The sequence below is a fragment of the Phyllopteryx taeniolatus genome, chromosome 7, assembly GCF_024500385.1.
Source record: "Phyllopteryx taeniolatus isolate TA_2022b chromosome 7, UOR_Ptae_1.2, whole genome shotgun sequence".
Lineage (NCBI taxonomy): Eukaryota > Metazoa > Chordata > Actinopteri > Syngnathiformes > Syngnathidae > Phyllopteryx > Phyllopteryx taeniolatus.
The window spans coordinates 1,700,883-1,726,151 of NC_084508.1; the positions used below are offsets into that span (position 1 = coordinate 1,700,883).

Consider the following 25,269-nt stretch of genomic DNA (forward strand, 5'->3'; position numbering starts at 1 on the left):
ATGACTATTTGTTCACAAACGTTGTATAAACACATTCAAACAGGCAATATAACAATACTCTATCCCATATATTCTTTAAACTGTGAAAAACTAGTTATAATAATATTTCATCGTGACTTCTACTTTCTTTGTTACTGTATAAGTATCTCATTGCTTATACCACACTGGCCCTCCGAGGCCAAGACATGCACAGCAGGAATAGCGATTGTCAATAAAACTAAACCCCAGTTGCATCAATATTATATTTCATGTTTTTTTTAATTTTTAAATCTTTTCATTAATCTATTCAAATGTAGAGTATGCTTATTTTAAGTTATGCAGTGGTTATGTTGCAATTTGTGTGTGTGTGTATATATAAATATACATATCCATCTATTTTCTGAGCCGCTTATCCTCATAAGGGTCGTGGGAATGCTGGAGCCTATCCCAGCCATCATCGGGCAGCAGGCGGAGTACACCCTGAACTGGTTGCCAGCCAATTTCAGGGCACACATAAACAAACAACCATTCACACCTACGGGCAATTTAGAGTCTTCAATGAACCTACCAAGCATGTTTTTGTGAGCAAACCGGAGTGCTCGGAGAAAACCCACGCAGGCACGGGGAGAACATGCCAACTCCACACAGTCGGGTCGGGGATTGAACCCCGGTCCTAAAGAACTGTGAGGCAGACGCTCTAACCAGTCGTCCACTGTGGCGTATATATATATATATATGTATATAAAAGTGCAAATCACCTGCCGACTTGAACGAAAGACTAATGAGCAAGCGTACCATTCTAAACTTAATTCAAGAAAGAAGCGAGGATTTTCAAATACGTTAGGCTAATCGCCTTAAAGCAGCTCTAACGCTGGAAGACAGATTTGACATGGTTCAAACTGCACACAAAATGGACTTTATACCGATCTGATCGGCTTGATCGGTATCAACCGATAATTAGCATTTTATGCCGATTGGCTGATCGGCTTTAATGTCATAATTCGCCGATCTGATATATTTTAATCCAAAAGCTAGTTTATTTTTAGCCTTGTCGCTTGTCTTTTGACGTAGTACTGTCTTTTGACGTAGTACTGTAAATATCTGACCCCCAATCTTCGTGATTGGGGGTCAGAGAAGATGCAGCTGGATAAGACAGCAGACGCGATTTATCGATGTCATTCAAAAAATAAAAAGCCTTAAATGGAAATGGCTGGCCACGTTGCTCGAAGAGCTGACAAAAGGTGGACCACAGAAACTATCAATTGGATACCACTGGGCACAAACCGAAGACCTAAATGTAGATGGATAGATGAAATTATTAAACACACCGGAATACACTGGCAACGAATTGTTGCAAACTCCCGGAGTAGTTGGAAACGTGAAGAAGACGCCTTCATCCTGCAGTGGATAGAAAATGGCTGCTGCTGCTGATGATGATATATGCACATACGTCCTTTATGTTTTATCTTTTGTATTGTTTTTTAGTCTTTATAAGTTTTATTCCAGTGTCTCCTCATGGGAGCCTCAGCACTTGGAGTTGTGTTTGGTCTGCCTGCGGGGATGTCAGTTTCCCAGAGTGGGCTCTCTGCACAATGTGGGGGAAGTCCTGTCTGTTTTTATCTCTGTGAAGCATTTTGGGTTGCATTACTTGTGAATGAAAAGTCCAACTGTATATACTGTAAATAAAATTTGACTTGATTTGATAGTGTGGTATTAATATTTAGCATAAAGGTTATTGTATTTTCTCTGACTTTAGTTGGCATTGTAAGTCCTTTAACCATTGCAAAGTGTAAAAGATATTGCAAGTGTAAATAACCATGTCAGAACTCTTCCTGCATCGGTGTTTTTAAAGCGCAATTGTGTTTGTGTGAAAGCTCATCTTTTAGCATTCACACAATGAAATAAACAATCAACACTTTTTTGCTCTTTCACGTGTGTGGCAATGTAATGTCCTGCATTCATTTGCCCTAACAGTGAAATTGTTTCCAGTCACATGTGAGTACATCCAAGGAGTGAAACAGTTCTACTACAGAGCTCAACAGTTCTATGAGGATGTGCCAGCCTCAGAAGAGGGAATGATGGGAGACTTTGTGGAGATATCCAATGTGGATCTAGAAGCTTCCCGCCAGTTTCTGAAGAGGTTTGTGGTAAGTGCGACTAAAAACATTTTTTTTTTTAACTACTGAATCAGTCGGCTGTATGACACTTTCAACCCAAAGTTAGCTTTAGTCCACCATAAAATTAACTATTGTTCAATATTGTCAATTCTCCTTCACAAAGATCATAGTCAGTGTCATTGTCTGCAAAGAGAATCAAATATTCATAATGATGTTATCGCTACGCTGAGAGATAAGCAGTCAATCTAATGCTGCTGTAAATAACTGAAGATGTTTTTATTATACAAACCCCAATTCCAATGAAGTTAGGACATTGACATAATAAAGACATATTACAATGATTTGCAAATAATTTTCAAACGATACTCTATTGACACACCGCCTTACAGAATTCCTTCCAAACTTGCGAAGAAAACTGGGGACCTCGGTCGGAGACAATATTGATGGGAATACCATGGAGTTTGAACATATGCAATACAATACATTACTGTGACTGAGTTACCTTCTGAGGTGGGTAGGCCGGTAACGAAGTCCACGGCGATGTGAGACCAATGGCGGCTTGAAATCGGCAAAGGGCGCAGCAGACCAGCTGGGGGGAGTAAAGAAATAAAGTAACGTAATTTCCCGTGTATAATGCACACCCATGAATAATACGCACCCCCAAAGTTGATCTAAAAATTCTGGAAAACCCTTCTACCTATGTATAATGCATTTTTACAATGCATGATTTTGCTTCTACCCATATGATCAAAACATAAAATATCTGTATTGTGTTAGTTTTTTTTTAAGAATTATTCTGAAGTTCAGCACTTTATTTGAACACGTAATTCTCTTATTTTGAAATTCACAGCCCTACTTTTATTTAGTGAATGAGAAAACACAGTTGAGCTCATTTTTAATTACCCAGGCAGAATTTGTAAGGGGTACAATTATTTCAAGAAAACATGCAAAGGGTTACAAAAAGCCATTTCTAATGCCTGGATCAGACGACAAGACAAATTTGGTCTTTCCCGATTGCACTATGTCAGACTACTGCCATAAAATTTGTGGCAGTAGTCTGACATAGTGGCAACACTACACGACATGTATTCCGATACCACCGCATCCCGTCTTTTACGATCACTGGGCTTTATCTTGTCAAATTAAATGCTGTCGGAGAGGCAGAACCAAAGAACGTGTGACTGGTCAACGTGACTGGATACAGCGGTTCCCATGGCAACAACAACAACAATGTGCTGCGCCAATCTATTGTCCATCCATCCATTTTCTGAGCTGCTTTTCCACACTCGGGTCGTGGGTATGCTGGCGCCTATCTCAGCTGAATTCGGGCGAGAGGCGGCGTACAGGGCACATATAAAGAAACCATTCACAATCACATTCACACCTACGGGCAAATTAGAGTCTTCCATCGACCTACCATGCATGTTTTGCACTCGGACAAAACCCACGCAGTCACGGGGAGAAATGCAAACTCCACACAGACGAGGTCGGATTTGAACCTGGGTCTGTGAGGAACTGTGAGGCAGATGTGCTAACCAGTTGTCCACCGTGCCGCCCCAATCTATTGTTCATTCAAGGATTGCTTGAGGTATGTTGATGTTCTTTTTATACGATATGGCTCGTAAGCAGGCAACAAAATATTATGTAGCCTAGCAAGCTAGTGCCAGCACTAACAGTTGTACGTAAACATGCTGGGATTCTGTCGAATCATCCTCTAAAGCGTTGGTAAACATTGGTTTGTGCGTGTGAGTAAATGTTAACAAGTTGTTGTTGATATGACACAGAAGATATGAAAGTCAAACATTCTTGACTTTTTATATTGGCGCTTTTTATATTAGCGCTCACCCCCATCCTGATGAAGTGCTTCGAGCGGCTAGTCATTTATCCCCCCCCCCCCCAATCCATGGACCCGTTCCAGTTTGCATATCGGTCCAACCGGTCAACCGATGACACCGTCTCCACCGCCCTCCACTCTGCCCTCACACACCTGGACTCTTAGGACTCATATGTGTGACTGCTGTTCATAGACTTCAGCTCAACATTCAATACCATCATCCCTCAACAACTGATCCACAAATTGGACCAGCTGGGGCTCAAAACTTCGATGTGCAACTGGCTGCTGGACTTTCTGACAGGGAAACTACAGAGAGTATGGGTCGGTAGCAACACATCCAGCACCATCACTCTGAACATGGGGGCCCCTCAAGATTGTGTGTTGAGTCCCCTCCTCGTCACCCTGGTGACCTATGACTGGACACGACATACAGCTAGAACCTCTTCATCAAGTTTGCAGACGACACAACTGTGGTGGGTCTCATCAGCAATGGGGACGAAACAGACTAAAGGAGTTAAGTGAGCCGCCTGGCCGGGTGGTGCACGGACAACAATCTCTCCCTAAATGTGGAAAAAAACAAGGAGATTGTTGTGGACTTCAGGAAAGAGAACTCCCAGCATGCTCCCCTCAACATCAACGGTGCTGCAGTGGAGAAGAGTGCGCAGCACCAAGTTCCTGGGAGTGCACATCACCGAGGACCTCTCCTGGACCAGCAACACCTCATCACTGGCCAAGAAAGCTCCCCAGCGTCTCTACTTCTGCACAAGCTGAGAAGAGCCAGAGCCCCTACCCCCATCATGTGCTCGTATTACAGATGGACCATAAAGCGCAGCCTGAGCAACTGCATCACTGTTTGGTACGGAGCCTGCACCGCATCCTGCCGCAAGACTCTCCATCGCATAGTGAGGGCAGCTGAGATCATTGGAACCTCTCTTCCCTCCCTGCAGGAGAGTTACAGCACCTGCCTCACCCGCAAAGCCCTCCGCATAGCGGTGGATGCCATCACACAGCCTCTTCAGTCTGCTGCCATCAGGGTGGAGACTGCGGAGTCTGAGGGGCAGGACTAGCCGACTCAAAGACAGTTTTATTCATCAGGCTGTCAGGAATCTGAACTCTCTGCCTGCTCTACCTCTTCTGTCCTCTGCCCACCTGAACTCTGAACTCTGACGCCCCACAAACATGCGCATGCGCACACACACACACACACACACACACACACACACACACACACACACAATCAAACATGCAGACACACACAAGCCACTTTAGCAGCATTGGGGTTTTGTCATCGAATTTATGTCTTATTTGCCTTGGTTCTCTTACCTTGACTATGTTGCAAACATCACCTGATCTTTGATATTTGCACATTAAATTAATACTTTTTATACTGTATATACCATAGTTTTATTTATAGAATGCAGCTCTATGGGGGGCACAAGTCAGTGCAAACTGGAGGCCGGTCCCAAACCAGGATAAATGCAGAGGGATGCGTCAATAAGGGCATCCGGCTTAAAACTTTGCCAAACAAATATGAGCGTTCATCCAAAGAATTCCATACCGGATCGGTCGTGGCCCGGGTTAACAACGTCCGCCACCGGCGCTGTCAACCTGCAGGGCGCCGTTGGAAATTCAGCTACTGTGGGTCGAAGTCAGAGAAGAAGAAGAGGTGGAAAGTGGGTTCTTCGGCAAAAAGAGAAGAGAAAAGCACAGAGCCTAGAACTCAATGTGGGGACTTTGAATGTTGGGACTATGACAGGAAAATCTCGGGAGTTGGTTGACATGATGATTAGGAGAAAGGTTGATACATTGTGTCTCCAGAAGACCAGGTGGAACGGCAGTCAGGCTAGAAGTTTAAGGGCAGGGTTTAAATTATTTTACCATGGTGTAGATGGGAAGAGACATGGAGTCGCGGTTATTTTAAAAGAAGAGTTGGCTAAGAATGTCTTGGAGGTGAAAAGAGTATCAGATCGAGTGATGAGGCTGAAACTTGAAATTGAGGGTGTTGTGTGTAATGTGATTAGTGGCTATGCCCCACAGGTAGGATGTGACCTAGAGTTGAAAGAGAAATTCTGGAAGGAGCTAGACGTAGTTCTGAGCATCCCAGACAGAGAGAGTCGTAATTGGTGCAGATTGTAATGGACATGTTGGTGAAGGTAATAGGGGTGATGAAGAAGTGATGGGTAAGTACGGCATCCAGGAAAGGAACTTGGAGGGACAGATGGTCGTAGACTTTGCAACAAGGATGCAAATGGCTGTAGTGAACACTTTTTTCCAGAAGAGGCACGAACATAGGGTGACCTACAAGAGTGGAGGTAGAAGCACGCAGGTGGATTACATTTTGTGCAGACGATGTAATCTGAAGGAGGTTACCAACTGTAAGGTAGTGGTAGGGGAGAGTGTGGCTAGACTGCATAGGATGGTGGTGTGTAAGATGACTCTGGTGGTGGGGAGGAAGATTAGGAAGACAAAGGCAGAGAAGAGAACCATGTGGTGGAAGCTGAGACAGGACGAGTGTTGTGCAGCTTTTCGGGAAGAGGTGAGACAGGCTCTCGGTGGACGGGAGGAGCTTCCAGAAGACTGGACCACTGCAGCCAAGGTGATCAGAGAGGCAGGCAGGAGAGTACTTGGTGTATCTTCTGGCAGGAAAGGAGAGAAGGAGACTTGGTGGTGGAACCACACAGTACAGGAAATCATACAAGGAAAAAGGTTAGCTAAGAAGTGGGACACTGAGAGGACCGAGGAGAGGCGAAAAGAATACATTGAGATGCGACACAGGGCAAAGGTAGAGGTTGCAAAGGCCAAACAAGAGGCATATGATGACATGTATGCGAGGTTGGACACTAAAGAAGGAGTAAAGGATCTATACAGGCTGGCCAGACAGAGGGATAGAGATGGGAAGGATGTGCAGCAGGTTAGGGTGATTAAGGATAGAGATGGAAATATGTTGACTGGTGCCAGCAGTGTGCTAGCTAGATGGAAAGAATACTTCGAGGAGTTGATGAATGAGGAAAATGAGAGAGAAGGGAGAGTAGAAAAGCCAAGTGTGGTGGACCAGGAAGTGGCAATGATTTGTAAGGGGGAAGTTAGAAAGGCATTAAAGAGGATGAAAAATGGAAAGGCAGTTGGTCCTGATGACATTCGTGTGGAGGTATGGAAGCATCTAGGAGAGGTGGCTGTGTAGCTTTTGACCAGCTTTTTCAATAGAATTCTAGTGCGTGAGAAGATGCCTGAGGAATGGAGGAAAAGTGTACTAGTGCCCATTTTTAAGAACAAAGGTGATGTGCAGAGCTGTGGGAACTATAGAGGAATAAAGTTGATGAGCCACACAATGAAGTTATGGGAAAGAGTAGTGGAGGCTAGACTCAGGACAGAAGTGAGTATTTGCGAGCAACAGTATGGTTTCATGCCTAGAAAGAGTACTACAGATGCATTATTTGCCTTGAGGATGTTGATGGTACATAGAAGGTCAGAAGGAGCTAGATTGTGTCTTTGTAGATATAGAGAAAGCCTATGACAGAGTACCCAGAGAGGAACTGTGATACTGCATGCGGAAGTCTGGCGTGGCAGAGAAGTATGTTAGAATAATACAGGACATGTACGAGGGCAGCAGAACAGCGGTGAGGTGTGCTGTAGGTGTGACAGACGAATTTAAGGTGGAGGTGGGACTGCATCAGGGATCAGCCCTGAGCCCCTTCCTTTTTGCGGTGGTGATGGATAGGCTGACAGATGAGGTTAGACTGGAATCCCCGTGGACCATGATGTTTGCAGATGACATTGTGATCTGCAGTGAAAGCAGGGAGCAGCTGGAGGAACAGTTAGAAAGATGGAGGCATGCACTGGAAAGAAGAGGAATGAAGATTAGCCGAAGTCAAACAGAATATATGTGCATGAATGAGAGGGATGGTGGGGGAAGAATGAGGCTACAGGGAGAAGAGATGGCAAGGGTAGAGGACTTTAAATACTTGGGGTCAACCGTCCAGAGCAATGGTGATTGTGGTAAGCAAATGAAAAAACGGGTCCAAGAAGGTTGGAACGGGTGGAGGAAGGTGTCAGGTGTGTTATGTGACAGAAGAGTCTCTACTCGGATGAAGGGCAAAGTTTATAAAACAGTGGTGAGGCCAGCCATGATGTACGGATTAGAGACAGTGGCACTGAAGAGACAACAGGAAGCAGAGCTGGATTGGGCATAAATTAAGATGTTGAGGTTCGCTCTCGGAGTGACCAGGTTGGATAAAATTAGAAATGAGCTCTTCAGAGGGACAGCCGAGGTTCGATGTTTTGGAGACAAAGTTAGAGAGAGCAAACTTCAATGGTTTGGACAGGTCCAGAGGAGAAATAGTGAGTATATTGGTAGAAGGATGATGAGGATGGAGCTGCCAGGCAAGAGAGCTAGAGGAAGACCAAAGAGAAGGTTGATGGATGTCGTGAGGGAAGACATGAGGGCAGTTGGTGTTCGAGAGGAGGATGCAGGAGATAGGCTTACATGGAAAAGGATGACGCGCTGTGGCGACCCCTAACGGGACAAGCCGAAAGGAAAAGAAGAAAAAGAAGAATACCATAGTTTTTTGTAACTTTTTATATTGATGTTATTATTTGTCTTTTGTAGCACAACGGGCCCTTGAGTACCGTAATTTCAATCCTCTGTATTTCTTACGTACATGATGAATTAATAAAAGCATCTTGTACCTTGTACCTTGTATCCTCACATGGCGAAAACACAGAACAATGGTGAACCTTCCCAGGAGTGGCTGGCTTACAAAGATTACCCCAAGAGAACAGCATGACTCATCCAAGAGGCCACAAAGGAACTCAGGACAACTTCTAAATAACTGCTGGCCTCCTTTGCAGTTAAGGTCAGTGTTCATAACAACAATAAGGAAGACACTGGGCAAAAAGAGCATCCATGGCAGTGTTCCAAGGCGAGAACCACTGGTTACCAAAAAGAACATAAAGGCTCGTCTTACATTTGCAAAAACACATCTCAATGATTCCCAAGACTTTTGGAAGAATATTATATGGACTGACAAGATGAAAGGTGAAATGTTTGAATGGTCTATATTTCGTTACATCTGTTGTAAATGTAGCACAGCATTTCAGAAAAAGAACTGCTTCGCTCCTTCTGGACCTTGGATAACATACTGTGATTGATGGAACCATGAATTCGTCTCTTTAACAGAAAATCTTGAAGGAGAATGTTCAGCCATCAGTTCGTAACCTCAAGCTGAAGCGCAATTGGGTTCTGTAGCAGGATAACGATCCAAAACACACCAGCAAGTTAGCTTCGGAATGGCTTGAAAAAACTGTGGCTCAGGTCAAACGTCCAGACTTGAATCCCATTGAAATGCAGCGGCATGACCTTAAAAAGGCCGTTCATGCTCGAAAACCCTCAATTTTTGCTGAATTCAGGCAATTCTGCAAGGAAGGGTGGGCCAAAATATCTCCACAGAGATGTGAAAAACCCATTGCCAGTTATACAAAACGCTGAATTTCAGTTGGCCCATTACATTTTCACACAAGCCCAGGTAACTTTGAATATATTTGTTTTCCTTAATAAATGAAGTCACTGTTGAAGTTTATCTGATATTTACATTTGTTTGATGATCTTAAACATTAAAGTGGGGAAACTATGCAAAAATATAAGAATCTGTAAAGAGGGCCAATACCTTTTCATGGCACAGTAAATGTTGTGGACAGGTGTATGCATTTTAAAATGAGTATGTGTCTATGTGTCTTCGTATTTTTATCTTTGTATTGTTATCTTCGTATTGTTATATTTATTTAATGAGAATGTTGCACTGAATATTACATTTTGATTTTAGTTACGGCTCTGTTATGTTCAGCGGGTTAGGTTAATTGTGATGAGATGGATCTAACCCTTTATAAAAAGTTGAGGTGGAAAAATGTGAGTCAGCATATGCGTAATAACTATTAAATACAACAATATACCCCTCTCTGCCCTCCTTTTCTAAACAAACAGTGTCCTTTCCAACAAACAATGGAGACTCTCCCGCCCTCGGGCTGGGCGGGGACTGGCTGCATCGCAGTTCCTGTGGGTTGGGGGGGGGGGGGGGGGGGCGTCTGGCTCTCCTAGAGTTGGAGGGGGGGTGGGGTGATTGGCTGGGGGGTGGCATTGGGTCCCTGCAGCCCCCGCATTGGGTCCCTGCAGCCCCCGCTGGTTGGTCGGGCGCCTCGGTGGGGCCGGTGGACCGCCCTGACACCCTCGGTGTGGGACGTGTCCCGTCCGCCGGGCTGCCCTCGGGTGGACCCCTGGGCCTGATCCCGCCACTCGATTGATTGGGTGGGGTCCTCAACCGCCGCGTTGCGGCCACAGCAATTACAGGACATTTCTGTCAGTCTTTGTGCATGTAAAACGGTATCAATTCACTTGCATGTATCTGCAGGAACACACCCCAAGGACTCTTTCACTGGGTGTGGGGTAACGCACTGACTGCAACAAATAACCCGTGAATATGCAAATCGCTTGTGTGTCCCCTCACTTAAACTCTCGTCCTGTAGACTTTTATAATTTACATAATTAATAGCACCACACTTCGGTTGTACAGCCGGGTTCACGACCCTGGTTCTGCATGCTTCTTCTCCTGTCCTTGTCCTGCTCTATCTAGTCCTGTCCTTCCCTCACAGGGTGTAGCACTCCAGCCCCATGCAACACTCATATTTAACGTTTAATTGTTGGAGATAATGTAATGATTTACTTCTCTCATCCTGTTTACAAGGCTGCCCTTTGTCACCGATTCTGTTCATAACTTTTATGGACAGAATCTCGCAGTCGAGGCGTAGAGGGGGTCCGGTTTGGTGGCCTCAGTATTGCATCTCTGCTTTTTGCAGATGATGTGGTTCTGTTGGCTTCATCAAGCCGTGACCTCCAACTCTCACTGGAGCAGTTCGCAGCTGAGTGTGAAGCGGCTGGGATGAGAATCAGCACCTTCAAATCTGAGACCATGGTCCTCAGTCGGAAAAGGGTGGCGTGCCCTCTCCAGGTCGGGGATGAGATCCTGCCCCAAGTGGAGGAGTTCAAATATCTTGGGGTCTTGTTCACGAGTGAGAGAAGAATGGAACGGGAGATCGACAGGCGGATCGGTGCGGCATCTGCAGTGATGCGGACTTTGTATCGATCCGTTGTGGTAAAGAAGGAGCTAAGTCGGAAGGCGAAGCTCTCGATTTACCGGTCGATCTACGTTCCTACCCTCACCTATGGTCACAAGTTGTGGGTCGTGACCGAAAGAACAAGATCCCAGATACAAGCGGCCGAAATGAGTTTCCTCCGCAGGGTGTCGGGGCTCTCCCTTAGCGATAGGGTGAGAAGCTCGGTCATCCGGGAGGATCAGAATAAGAATCAGAATCAGAATCATCTTTATTTGCGAAGTATGTCCAAAAACACACAAGGAATTTGTCTCCGGTAGTTGGAGCCGCTCTAGTACGACAACAGACAGTCAATTGACAGAGAACACTTTGGAGACAGAAATTCATTGACAAAAAAACAGTCACTGAGCAGTAAAGGGTTGCTAGTTATCTGGTAATGCTGGTAATTTTTTTTGTTTTTTTGTGACAATTGTGCAAAAAGATGGAGTCCTCTAGCACTTAGAGCAGTTCGAATGACTAATATTGCAATAGTCCGGTGCAATGACCATTGTGCAAAGGGCGCCGAGACTTCAAGGAGTGTATGCGGTTTAAAGTGACGAGTAGTGCGATAATCTGGGACAATGTTGGTTGTCCCAGATTATCGCACTACTCAGAGTAGAGCCGCTGCTCCTCCACATCGAGCGGAGCCAGATGAGGTGGCTGGGGCATCTAATTCGGATGCCTCCCGGCCGCCTCCCTGGTGAGATGTTCCGGGCACTAATTCCTTAGTGTATCATCAATTAAAACAGTAAACACAGTCTAAAACTCTTGACTGACCATGTTCAAACCGGCTGCCACCTACAACTCAATCACAGACCTTCAGGAGTACACAGAGACTGTTACTGCCTATATAAGCAAGTGCATGGATGATGTCACCACCACTAAGTCCATCACTGTCCGTGCTAATCAGAAGCTATGGCTGTCGGGGGAGGTCTACAGACTACTGAAGGTCTGCAACACGGCTTTTAGATTTGGGGATGAGGAGGGCCTGAGGAGAGCCAGGGCCATCAGGAAGGCCAAGAGGGAGTACTCCAGGAAGATCGCCCACCGCTTCAGTGACAGCAGGGACACCAGGAGTCTGTGGCGTGGTATTCAGACCATTACGGACTATAAACCCTTACCAGAGACCTGCGACAGCTCCACCTCCCTGCTAAATGAGCTAAATGACTTCTTTGCTCGCTTTGAGGCACACAACAGCACCCCTGCACACAAGACTCCACCCCCTCCTGGTGACCAAGTGCTGACACTGATCTGGGACAGCGTGAAAAGATCTCTTGACAAGATCAACACAAGAAAAGCCCAGATGACATACCTGGTCGTGTTCTGAGGGACTGTACAGCTGACCTCACAGATGTCTTCACGGACATCTTTAAGACCTCCTTGAGTCAGGGTGTTGTCCCCACGTGCTTCAAAGACACCACCATCATTCCGGTCACAAAGAAGTCGTCTCCTTCCTGCCTCAATGACTACCGTTCCAAACAATAATGTTCACTCACGAATTTAATATGCTGACAGAAAACACTAATTCGTTAGGGTGTCATCAATTAAAACAGTAAACACAGAGACCATCACAGGTCTGTCCCTGTGATGGTCTCTTAAAACTCTTAACGTAAGCATAAAAAAGCTTAACGTGGCTTAATGTCCCAAAACTGTCACCAATCATCACCAAAAGTGATGTGGACATCTCTACTCATGGCAGCTTTAACCTCTTAAAATATTACATTCACACCTACGGTCAATTTAGAGTCTTCAATCAACCTACCACGCATGTTTTTGGGATGTGGGAGGAAACCGGAGTGCCCGGAGAAAACCCACGCAGGCACGGGGAAAACATGCAAACTCCACACAGGCGGGGCCAGGGATTGAAGCCCGGTCCTCAAAACTGTGAGGCAGACGGTCTAACCAGTCGTCCACCGTGCCGCCCAGTTTCTCAACAGTTTAATATAAATTGGGACAGTAATGTTTCCTCTCCCAGTAAGGTGCTATTGTACCCTACTTCCTTGGAACACAATAAAAACACCTTTGAATAAACTAAGAAACGGTGGAAAATGCACTTCTTTATCAACAAACGTAATGAATACGTCTGAAGTAATGAAGTTATTTATGGAGCGGTCCTGCCTTTAAGTGACTGATGTGACCACTGTTCCCGGGTTGATAGTTAAGTGCACCAAGCACTGGGGTAATTGCGCAGGCCGCTGGTTCAGCATTCAGCACCATTTCATCAGGATTCCAAGGAGTGACGTCTGGCACCGCGTGAGCTGTAATCACTCTCTATTGTCCAAGCTATCGCCAAACTCTTGTAGCCTATCCAAATTATAAAATCTTTGGTCAAATATGAAAAACAAAAACAAAAACAACAAACACACGCACACACATTTGAATGGAGCCCACATGAAGTGTTTATTTTGCTGTTAAACCTCACGGGAAAATCTGAAAACCTTCCCAAAACAGTCACGTGGTGCAGCCGGGCAGCGAGGCTTCGGACGTCCTCCCGTAAATGAAGCAAGCCTTGATACGCACTTTGCGGAAACGCCTCCTCCATTACCCAACACACATTTCGAAGAAAAAGCAGAAAAAGATTAAGAGAAATCGGAATCCAACATTTCAAAACTGAATCTAATTCAAAGTCCTATGCGCTTAAAGGTCCCATATTTTACCAAACCAACTTTTTCCAGGATTTGGGATGTTATATTGGCTCTATGGTGCTTCATTAAACATGTGAAATATGAATTACAATAGTCCATGCATTCCTGTGTTCCAGACATTTTTCTGCCGAGAGGCCTGAAATCAGGTCATTCGAATTTCTCGAGCTTACTGTATCTAGGTCACTAGCAAAGAGCTCTGCCTACCTCTCAGCGCTGTCAACATAACAAACATGTGGGCTCTCACAAGTGGGTCTGCTACACGGAGGCAACCAGTCAGAGGAAAGGGGGCGGTCTTAGCCAAATATGGACAAAGCAGATACAAAAATGGGTCAAACAGAAGTAGCTGTCAGAGGGGCCTTTTCTGGACACTCTCATGACAAAAACAAGGTGGTTTTTTAAACACATTCGATTTCATTGGAGACCTTCTGGCAACTGCTCACTGAGTACTATGCTTTACGTAGCTTAATGTCACAAAACTGTGAGAAATCATCACCAAAATAAAAAAAAAATAAATGAAAAGGAAGAAAACAGGAGAAAGAAAGGTAAAGTTGTAACTTCTTTTTCTTTGTCCCATCATGAGGTCGCTGCCATGATTTGTTTGGCAGTAAAGAACAGTACAGATACAGGAAAAAAATTAAAATTAAGTATTTTTTAAAATATATTTGGTGATATAAAATACAGACGAAAATAAAAAACAAACCCCCCAAAATCCACTGTTTTATTTGTTTTGTAAGCATACTTATTTAAATTGCCGATTTGGGGGGGGGGGGGGGGGGGCATATCAAAATCTCACCTTGGGTGCCACATTGCAACCAATATAAAATTGAGCTGACGGAACCTGTTTTATATATGTGGAAATTAATCTGCAAGCACTTACCTTAGGAGGCTTTTCCACAAATAATTTTTAAAAAGAAGCCGCTTAAAATGTTTAACTATTCCTATTTTCACTCATTATTGTCTAAAAAAAATTGTAAATAAAAAAAATCCAGAATTTCAAATTTCCATATAGGTGAAAATTACACTGCAGAATACGTAATATTTCACTGAGGAAATGTTTTTTTTGCCCTCTGTACTTTACGTGTCAGGCTGGGACAGGCTGTGGGTGGGCCAAAAAATGGCTGAAAATCAAACATTTTATCAGAAAACAAGCCTAAAATTACTACAGATTTTAGGGGGGATATTTTTCCGCAGACATCATTTGTAAAGCCAGAACTATGGAATAGGTGTAAATGTTCACAGTATTAGATACATAGGTCCTTTAATCCATGCAACAAAAATCAAGCCAAATGTTTATTGTGAAAACAGAATTTCCCATCCATGCATCAATCTTCTGGTTATCCAAGGCCAGACTTCACTCTCTTCAGCCACTAGAGACCAAAATCAGGAGGCCTGCAGAAAAAAAAAACTATTACATATTTCCATCTTTCATACAATCACACCCTCGAGTGCCTGATGCAGGGTGGTTGGAGTGAGTTCAAAATATCAAATTTCAATTTTCACTGTATTTTTGTCTTCAGCAGGTCTAGACCTGTGACCAAAGCTAATTTTGATCATATCAAAAAGGTTTTTCAAAATGTTCTTGATCAATTACATCAAACTTTTACAAAAGTAATTTCGTTTGATGTAATTTTCATTTTTTTGCATCTTCAGGGCCCTGGGAAGGCTGGAACTCACTGTGCTCTGGACTGTGGCTCCGGTATTGGCCGTGTGACCAAAGGAGTTCTACTCCCGGTGTTTGAGAAAATGGAGATGGCGGACATGATGGAGCACTTCCTCCTCCATGCACATGAGGATTACCTGGGTGATGATGCAGACCGCATTGAAACCTACTACTGCTATAAGCTACAAGAATTTACACCTCCAAAAAACAAGTATGACGTCATCTGGATGCAGTGGGTGGCATGTAAGTAGAACTAAAAGGACTTCATAAGAGAAGATATTCCTTTGTTGATCCCACAAAGGGGAAATTCACATTTTTGGCAGCCGTAGTACACACATACAAGTACTCCACAAACAAACAGTGTTCATAGGGGGACTATGTATGAAACAAAAGAATGAAGATACTGCAAGGTAACAATACAAATATGATATAAGAATATAAAAATACTAAGCAGGATTTACAGTGCAATAATGAAGATTTAAAAAAATACAGGGATATAAATACAAATATACTTATGGGTATTGCACAAAATATTACACGTTCCGCCCATGCTACAGTGAGCAGACTTAGTTGTACAGTCTGTCAGCAGAGGGGACGAAGGATGTACGACATCTCTCTCTCACACAGCGTGAATAAAGAAGCCTGCCACTGATGGAGCTTTCCAGGGCTCTTACAGGGGTGGAAGACTTAAGCCATAACTCATGACAGCTTTGCTGTGATCCTCCTGTCTCCCACCACATCCACAGGATTGAGGCTGCAGCCTAGGACAGAGCCAGCTTTGTTCACCAAGTTTGTTGAGTCTCTTCCTCTCTGCAGTCGCTGCCGTGATGCTTCTGCTCCAACAGACCACACCATAAAAGATTGCTGATGCACCCACCGAGTCATAAAACGTCCTCAGGCATTAATCCGGAGGCGGTTCCGCTTGCAAAAGGCCACAAAATTTTGGCTCAGTTTTTGGTACTCCATTTCCTCTCCATTGTTGATGAGACCAGCAATGGCTGAGTCATCCGAGAACTTTTGTTCAGTTTGTTGTGTAGTGGGTGAAGTTAGATGGATAGATGGTGAAAAGGAGAGGGGCTAGGACAGTCCGCTGTGGTGCCCCTGTGCTGCAGACACACAGAGTGTCAGACACACAATCGTTTGTCCTCACAAACTGTGGCCTGGTAGTCAGGAGGTCCAGGACCCATGTTGACAGCTATTGGTGCCCTCCAGCATGGTCCAACGTGTCCCTCAGGAGTTCTGGCTGGATGATATTAAAGGCATTGGAGAAATTATAGAACATGATTCTCACAGTGTTTGCAAACCTCTCCAGGTGAGACAGGGATCTCTGCATGAAGAAGATGACAGCGTCCTCAATCCCAATGTTGGGCTGGTCGGCAAACTCCAGTGGGTCCACGGATGAGCTCACCTGGGGGCGCAGATGGTGGATGATCCACCTCTCTAAGGACTTTGCCAGGTGGGCTTTCAGAGCCACTGGCCAGTAGTGTTTGAAGTTACTAGGGTGAGATGACTTTGGCACATCCACAGCTGTGACCTACTGCAGCCTCAAGCTGATGTTAAATCCCGCACAGTTGCCTAGCGCAGAATTTGAGGAGCATAGAACTGACGCCATGGACCTGTTGCCTTCTTGACCTTGAGCCTGGCCAGTTCACTCGGTACCTGGGCTGTGGAGAGCACCATGCTGGATCAAGGTGCAGTGACTGTGCTGGGGGTTGTGGAGTGGCAAGGGGTGACTGGTTGATTAAAATCTGTTGAAGAACCTGTTTGTCATTCACCTACTCCTGGGGCCTCATGTACAAAGACTTGCGTGGATTTCCTTCTGAAACATGGCATACACTCAAATCCAGAAAACGTCGAAAGCACAAAAATATCCAGATGTATGAATCTGTGCGTACACATGAATCCAAACACATTTCCTTCGTACATCCCAATCAACGTAGAATTGAATTGAGCCGACACCTCCCTGTCCACGCCCACATTTAAATATGCAAATCATATTCAAATGAACCCTGCACCTGCGATTCAAATCTCTGCATGATCAGAAAAAAAAGTGTGCCAAAGTGTGGCCAAAACAGGCGGCGGAACCGGCGCAAAGGGCCTCACCACATTTGAGGAGCGAGTTACTGCAATCATGGGTGACACTGCGCTCTCCGGGGTGTTGGCAGCACATGTGGCTGACTCTGATTACCCCCAAGGTAAATAGCATGTATTTTCATAAATCACAACAAATGTGTTCAAACAGTAACCTACACTCAGCCCTATGAGATAAAGGCTCATGCGTAAATGTTGTATGTAGGGTATTTGTAACAAATCTTTTGAATCCAAATGGAAGCATGTCAGCATATCAAAGAGGATATCAAAAACTTTGACTCCTGCTTGATTACTCAATGTATTATTTTAATACACGGGAGAGGACACACTGTCGCAGCCACGTGCTACATGGTCGGGGGATTAGTCCACCGTCGCCGGTGTCTCTGGTGACACACACACAGAGGATTTGTCCACCGTCCCTGGCGTCTCCTCCGGCATCTCCAGCGTCTCCGTGTCCTCACCCGTGCTGTGCCGGAGTCACAAGAAGAGATTGTGAGGGCAATAGGTGGCATAGATGATTACTTTGATCAATGAATAGCGTATTTTCACAACCATAAGGCGCACCATATTAAAAGGCGCAATCTCAGTTACGGGGTCTATTTCTGCATTTAACACATACATAAGGCGCACCGTATTATTGAGCGCAGGCATGGTAAAACATACGCTAGCTTAAAACATACGGTAGCATGTATGCACGCTAAAACAATGTTTTTAAAAAGGCAGCGGCAGCAAAACTGAGTTCGGTCGTACTTTATTGAAGTATTTAACAATGTACTCACGTTATATTTTGATCAATCCTCATCCAAAAATCCATCAAAGTCCTCAACTTCTGTATCGGAAATGAACAGCTGGGCAAGTTCTCAATCAAACACGCCAGGTTCCCTCTCGTCATTGTCGGAGTCAGTCTCGTTGCCGTGCGGCTCCTCAGAAATGATGCCGGCTTTTACGAAAGCTCGAACAACAGTGCAAGCAGACACGTTAGCCCAAGCATCCACAATCCATTCACAAATTGTGGCGTAACTTGCCCGGCGCTGCCTCCTAGCCTTAGTAAAGCTGTGTTCGCCATCTGTCATCCATGGCTCCCACGCCGCTCACAACTTCACTTTGAACGCCCTATTTACACCGATGTGAGGCGGGTGGAGTTCCTTCGTCAAGCCTCCCGGAATGATGGCAAGCTCCGAGTTATTGCACTCAGTCGAATGGTGACTGTCGAGACGCTTCTCCTGGCTGTACTTTGCTCATTAATCCATTGCTCGAATTGGTCTTCCAACTCGGGCCACCTCGCCTTGTTTCCGCGGAAACTCAGCTTCGTCTTCTTGACTTGGAGAAGCTCGTTTTCCTGCTTCCTCCACTTGCGAATCATGGATTCGTTGATCTTGAATTCTCTCGCGGCTGCTCGATTCTCATGTTCCTCTGCGTAACTACTAGCTTGCAGTTTAAACTGTGCTTCGTGAGCGTGTCTCTTCGTAGGTGCCATTTTGGGGGGTACTTAGCCATAACCGATGCACATACCGGAACTATATACGTACTGGGGGCGTGTCTTTAGCGTCCTCTGTCGCGCGCACCCTTCCCCCTTTACGTCCGCATGCTGTCCTCAGTCACGTCCGCCTTCCTCTATATAAGCAGCGCATCAGCAGGAAATGCTCCCAGTCAGTCAAGCGGAGTGCTCATCGAAGTCACACAATAACATTTACAGATTTTGGAACTCGGTGCACACATAAGGCGCGCCACATTATAAGGCGCCCCGTCCATTTTGGAGAAAATTTCCGACTTTTAAGTCCGCCTAATGGTCGTGAAAATACAGTAGGTCTCCTCACAATTATCAGTGATTCATTAAATACACTGGTTAACAAGTGACTTCTGAGTCTTTGCCTCTTTTACATTGTTGAAATCAAATGTTGCCAGGCATTAATTGTTCATCAGTGTTTTGTTCATGTGTTTCTGATGTGGAGATTTATTATTTATAACAGTTTCCCAGCATCACTTCTAAGTGTTGCCAAAGGACCAACAGCTGTAGAAACGAGCGTACGCCAGCCATGAAGTTGGGGTGAGGCACCGCACATTTCCACCCTGACTTGTTCTGTTCCATGGATGGCAACAGTTGGATACACAGGTTTATTGTGCCTTCTGCTATCTAATGGAAGAGCATTTAATTATTATGCTTGTTATTATACATCTGTGGCACAGATAGATGAACACAGATCTACCCAGACAACAACAAGATGCCGCCTACCCGTGTGTATTCCTCGGTTACGCGCTCTCTGGTATTGTTTTTGTGTTTTTTGTTCGTCTTTGGAGACATTATGCGACTCATTTATAAAAGGGCAGACTTGCTAAACATCAAGGAGTCTACAAAGGACTTTTTTCACCAACTTTCGCAAATCCGCTCAGGTTTTCCCCTGAGTTACTCAGCGGAGCAACGACCGCGGTCTTTGGGCTTGGAGACGGAGGCGGCACCACAAAGGGAAGCCAGCCACCATCCAAGTGAAGCGCTGCAAGAGAGGATACAGATTGGCGTTACCGTCGATCCCCCTCACGAATCTACGCTCCCTACCCAACAAAATGGACGAGCTCCATCTTCTGATAAAGACCAGTAAAGACTTTGAACGTTCCGCCGCTATGTGCTTTATGGAGACTTGACTTTGTGAGGCTGCACCCGATGGCGCCAGCATGCTTCCGGGTTTTCATTTTCACCGAGCAGACCGCATCACGGAGTTATCGGGGAAAACAAAAGGCGGCGGAATATCCTTATATATCAACGAAAAATGGTTTACGGACGTCACGGAGCTCAGCACACACTGCAGCCCGCATTTAGAGTCGCTGTTTTTGAACTGTAAGCCATTCTACTCACCTCGTGAGTTCGCATTATTCATTCTCGCCGGTGTCTACATTCCGCCTCAAGCTAACACGAACGCCGCACTGCTAATGCTCGCTGAACTAGTAAACAAAATTGAAAAAAAAGCACCCGGACTCACCCCTCATTATTCTTGGGGACTTTAACAAAGCAAAACTCAACCACGAACTCCCTAAATACAAGCAGCACATCGACTGTCCTACCAAGGAAAATAAAATTTTAGACCACTGCTATACTACGCAAAATAACACATACCATGCCAAACCTCATGCAAACACTGGGCTTGTCTGATCACCGCTTAATTCACTTAATACCAACATATAGGCAAGAACTTAAAGGCATGAAGCCTACAGTGAAAACAGACCAATGAAGCAGAGATAGAACTTCAAAGCTGTTGAGACTGCAAAGACTGGAGTATCTTTGACAATTCAGCTGGCAGCCTGGATGAATATACGGACACTGTTACATCCTATATCAGTTTCTGTGAAGATGTGTGTGTACCAACAAAGTCATTTCGCACATTCAATAACAACAAGCCGTGGTTCACTGCCAAACTTAAGCAACATCGCCAAGCTAAGGAGGATGCATATCAAAGCGGGTACAGGGCCCTGTATAATCGCACTAGAAACCAGCTGACTAAAGAAATGAACATTGCAAAGAGAAACTATGCAGCAAAGTTGGAAAAACAGTTTAGCGCTAACTACTCTAAATCAGTCTGGTATGCATTACAATCACTGACCTATTACAAGTGACGATAACTCCAAGCTGAGAACAATAGCACACTAGCCAGACTTGAATACCTTCAACTGCAGATTTGAAAGGGACACTTTCACACCCCACACCCACCCAGCCGCACCACCGACCACCATCACACCTCTGACTTCTGCGTTAACCATCCATGAACAGGATGTGAGCTGCATCTTCAAACAACAAAAGATTAACAAAGCGGCAGGCCCTGACCTTGTGTCCCTATCCTGCCTCAAAGTCTGCGCAGACCAGCTCACTACAGTCTTCACACAGATCTTCAATAGATTTTTGGAACTGTGCGAAGTACTATCCTGTTTCAAACTCTCCACCATCATTCCAATCCCCAAGAAACCTACAATCTCGGGTCTAAATGACTACAGGCCTGTCGCCTTGACATCTGTGGTCATAAAGTCCTTTGAAGGTCTCGTGCTGGACGACCTCAAGAGCGTCACAGGTCCCCTGTTGCACCCCTGCAGTTTGCCTACCGAACAAACAGGTCTGCGGATGATGCAGTCAACATGGGATCGACAACAGAATGCAAATACTGCAATGAACTATTTGCTTAATATTAAAACATGCATGCAAGGCGCTGCCGAATGCCCAATAGGAACAATTGCTGGGACACAGGTGTCACCCAATGGGGTTTGAGTTACTGACTGCAATGTGAACTTCCATTCAGGATTGTCTTTAACTGAAGATCAAATCTCCATTTTAATATTTCACGAACTCTGCAGAAATGTTCCAAATGTATGCCTTGATGTCTGTGTCAGTGTGCCAACTTTACAGGTCCCGCTGCGAGATTTTGAGAACTTTTTGTTCAGATTTGAAGCCAAACGGCATGAAATGTGATTGAACAATAAGCAACTGATCTGCCGAGACAAAAGTTTTAACAATCATTCTATATACTAACTTCATACAAAGTTGGGAGTGTTTTAGATTAATATGATTTTTAAACCCATTTCATGGATCAGAATTGTAGACTAGATTCAAGCTGATGGGTGTGGTCTTCCTCCAGCTTCTCTGTCCCTGAGACATGCCCCCTGGGTATTTAACCTTTGGCTCCCGCCTCTTCGGGCTCTCTTGTTTTTTTGTTTTTTTTATTATTTGCATCCTTCTTCTCTGCTGTCCTGGCTGGCTAATCCCGCCACCCACGGGGTGGCTTGGGCCAACCCCCTTCCATTTCTGTTGTCCTCCCATAAAATCCCACTCTTTGTTGTGTTTTGTTTGTGTTTTGGAGTTTAACAATGAATCTCTGTAATCTAGAACTCGTAATTCTTAGGTGAAGCAACCTTTAGATTACGAGATTGATAAAAGGTTTCTCGTCGCTTTTCCTACATTTTACCCATATAAAAAGAGACCTGGTGCCCTTTACGAGACAAATTAGTTTGATTCTGACGTTAAACGTCTATCGGACTAAAGTGCAGAACGCAGACATTCACCTTTGATGAATTTATTTCTTGAGAAAATTACGTTTTATACAAACACCAATATACACTACACGTTTGAACATTTTCTTGCTTTACTCTTATTTTATTTAATAAAAGGTTAACTAGATCTGGAGAGAGTTTGTGCCCTACGGCATCTTGAAGAAAGCTACGGCAGGCACGTAGTTTTATTTTAATTAGTGGCTATAAAAATAAATGGTTTACATCAATGTATGTTTACAAAAGTCTAAGTAAAATGTACATTTGACTGTTCAGGATCCTTAGAATTTAGAATCTGTTATATTTTGCATTGTCTGTTTTAAGACATTACTATATTAAAGTCAAATGTCAAAATGTGCCGAAACCACCAGGACATTGTCTTTTCTTTTGGCTTACCAAAGCACTAAAAATATCCATCCATCCATTGATTTTCTGAGCCGCTTCTCCTCACTAGGGTCGCAGGCGTGCTGGACCCTATCCCAGCTATCTTCGGGCAGGAGGCGGGGTACGCCTCATTCACATTCACACCTATGGGCAATTTAGAGTTGTCAATCAACCTACCATGCATGTTTTTGGGATGTGGGAGGAAACCGGAGTGCCCGGAGAAAACCCACGCAAGCACGGGGAGAACATGCAAACTACACACAGGCGGGGCCGGGGATTGAACCCTGGTCCTCAGAACTGTGAGGCAGACACTCTAACCAGTCTTCCACCGCACTATCCATCCATCCATCCATTCTCTGAGCCGCTTCTCCTCTCTAGGGTCGCGGGCGTGCTGGAGCCTATCCCAGCTGTCATCGGGCAGGAGGCGGGGTACACCCTGAACTGGTTGCCAGCCAATCGCAGGGCACATACAAACAAACAACCATTCACACTCACATTCACGCCTACGGGCAATTTTAGAGTCTCCAATTATGCAAACTCCACACAGACGGGACCGGGGATTGAACCCGGGTCCTCAGAACTGTGAGGCTGACGCTCTAACCAGTCGTCCACCGCACTAAACATATAGTATTTATTTTGTACTTTGAAGAAGTTTGTTCACTGAAAAACCACTCTCCAGTTAAGACACTCAGCAACAGCTATGAAATCTTTCTATAAAATCGTACTCCAAAAAGAATATGCTTGAACTCAAGCGGTGTCATAATATTCTATGCATGAATTTTCCAGAAGAGTAATAGCTTAATTGCTATCTGTTATTTTTGTTTCTCTGTAGGCCACCTGACAGACAAAGACCTGATGAACTTCCTTATTCGCTGTAAGAAGAGTTTGAGTTTAAATGGTGTTATTATAATAAAAGACAATATGGCGCGACAGGGCTGCAAGTTGGACCCCATTGACAGCAGTATTAGTCGACACCTGGACATCACAAAGAGCATTATTTACAAGGCTGGCCTGGAAATCTTGGCTGTTGAAAGGCAGGAGGGCTTCCCAGAGGCCATGATGCCTGTATGGATGATTGCAATTAAATAAAAGTTAGCAAAGAGGCAATTAATTTTTGATTGGACAAATGTATTTTTAGTTCATGTAGCAATCTCCTTTTGAAAATAGGCACCAATACACAGGCTCTACATTTAAAAAAAAATGTTTTCTCTCTCTCTCTTTTTTTATTTTGTGGTCAAATGTCTGTAGTTTTTTGGATAGGTGGATTAGCAACAGAAATATCTGACAATTCATGGCAGGGATGTCAGATGAGCTCAAGTGACATTTGAATCTTCCTCACAGCATTCTGCAAGCATTTATACCGGCTTGGTTGTCCACTTCAAATACGTAGATAGCAATTAAGCAAAAGTTAAGTAGATCTTGCAAAGGTTTGTCTGATGTAAAAATTTATTTGAATTCATATTTTATTTAATTTCTTGTAATATAAATGATTAATACATTACATTAGCCATTTTTTACAACCTTTCTGTTTTAAATTGAATTTTTTTCCTGTGTCATGCACAGTTATACTTGCTAAATTACTCTGAGTTTTTGATAGTGTAGTGATCATGACCTAGCCAACGACCAAATGCCCTGTGATTGACTGGCCCAGTCTGTAATTCACCTCTTGCCCTAAATTATCTGGGATAGGCCACAGCTGGATGGATATTTCTCATATTAAATCAGCATTTATTCTACTCTCCATCTTTCCCAAAAAAATAAATCAATCCATCTATTTTCTGTACCGCTTATCCTCACTAGGGTCGTGGTCCCTAGCCTATACCAGCTAACTTCGGGCAGAAGGCGGGATACATCCTGAACTGGTCGCCAGCCAATTCACATTCACACCTATGGTCCATTTTGTGTCTTCAATTACCCTACCATGCATGTTTTGGGGATGTGGGAGGAAACCGGAGTACCCGGAGAAAACCCACGAAGGCACGGGAAGAACACACAGGTGGAGCTTGGAATTGAACCCGGGTCCTCAGAACTGTGAGGCAGATGTGCTAACCAGTCGCTCCCCGTGCGGCCCCCAAAAAATTCAATTTATAAAAATAATAATAAGTGGCGGCACGGTGAGCGACTGGTTAGAGCGTCAGCCTCACAGTTCTGAGGACCCAGGTTCAATCCCCGGCCCCGCCTGTGTGGAGTTTGCATGTTCTCCCCGTGCTTGCGTGGGTTTTCTCCGGGTACTCCGGTTTCTTCCCACATCCCAAAAACATGCATTAATTGGGGACTCTAAATTGCCCGTAGGCATGACTGTGAGTGCGAATGGTTGTTTGTTTCTATGTGCCCTGCGATTGGCTGGCAACCAGTTCAGGGTGTACCCCGCCTCCTGCCCGATGACAGCTGGGA

General features: G+C 44.7%; 1 protein-coding gene across 3 annotated transcripts in view; it reads left to right on the top strand.

Moving 5' to 3' along the window:
• Positions 1 to 25,269, top strand: part of ntmt2 (N-terminal Xaa-Pro-Lys N-methyltransferase) — a 101,189-nt gene that overhangs the window by 44,769 nt on the left and 31,151 nt on the right. The window contains exons 2-4 of one of the 3 annotated variants that reach the window (XM_061779137.1): positions 1,954 to 2,126; positions 15,366 to 15,618; positions 23,708 to 24,773. The exons of 1 other annotated variant lie outside the window; for it this stretch is intronic. In XM_061779137.1, the coding sequence (XP_061635121.1) occupies positions 1,954 to 2,126; positions 15,366 to 15,618; positions 23,708 to 23,964 (683 nt within the window). In that variant the 3' untranslated portion in view covers positions 23,965 to 24,773. Of the gene's footprint in view, positions 1 to 1,953; positions 2,127 to 15,365; positions 15,619 to 23,707; positions 24,774 to 25,269 lie in introns of those variants that run through there. One more of the 3 variants, XM_061779136.1, reaches the window with a different exon arrangement.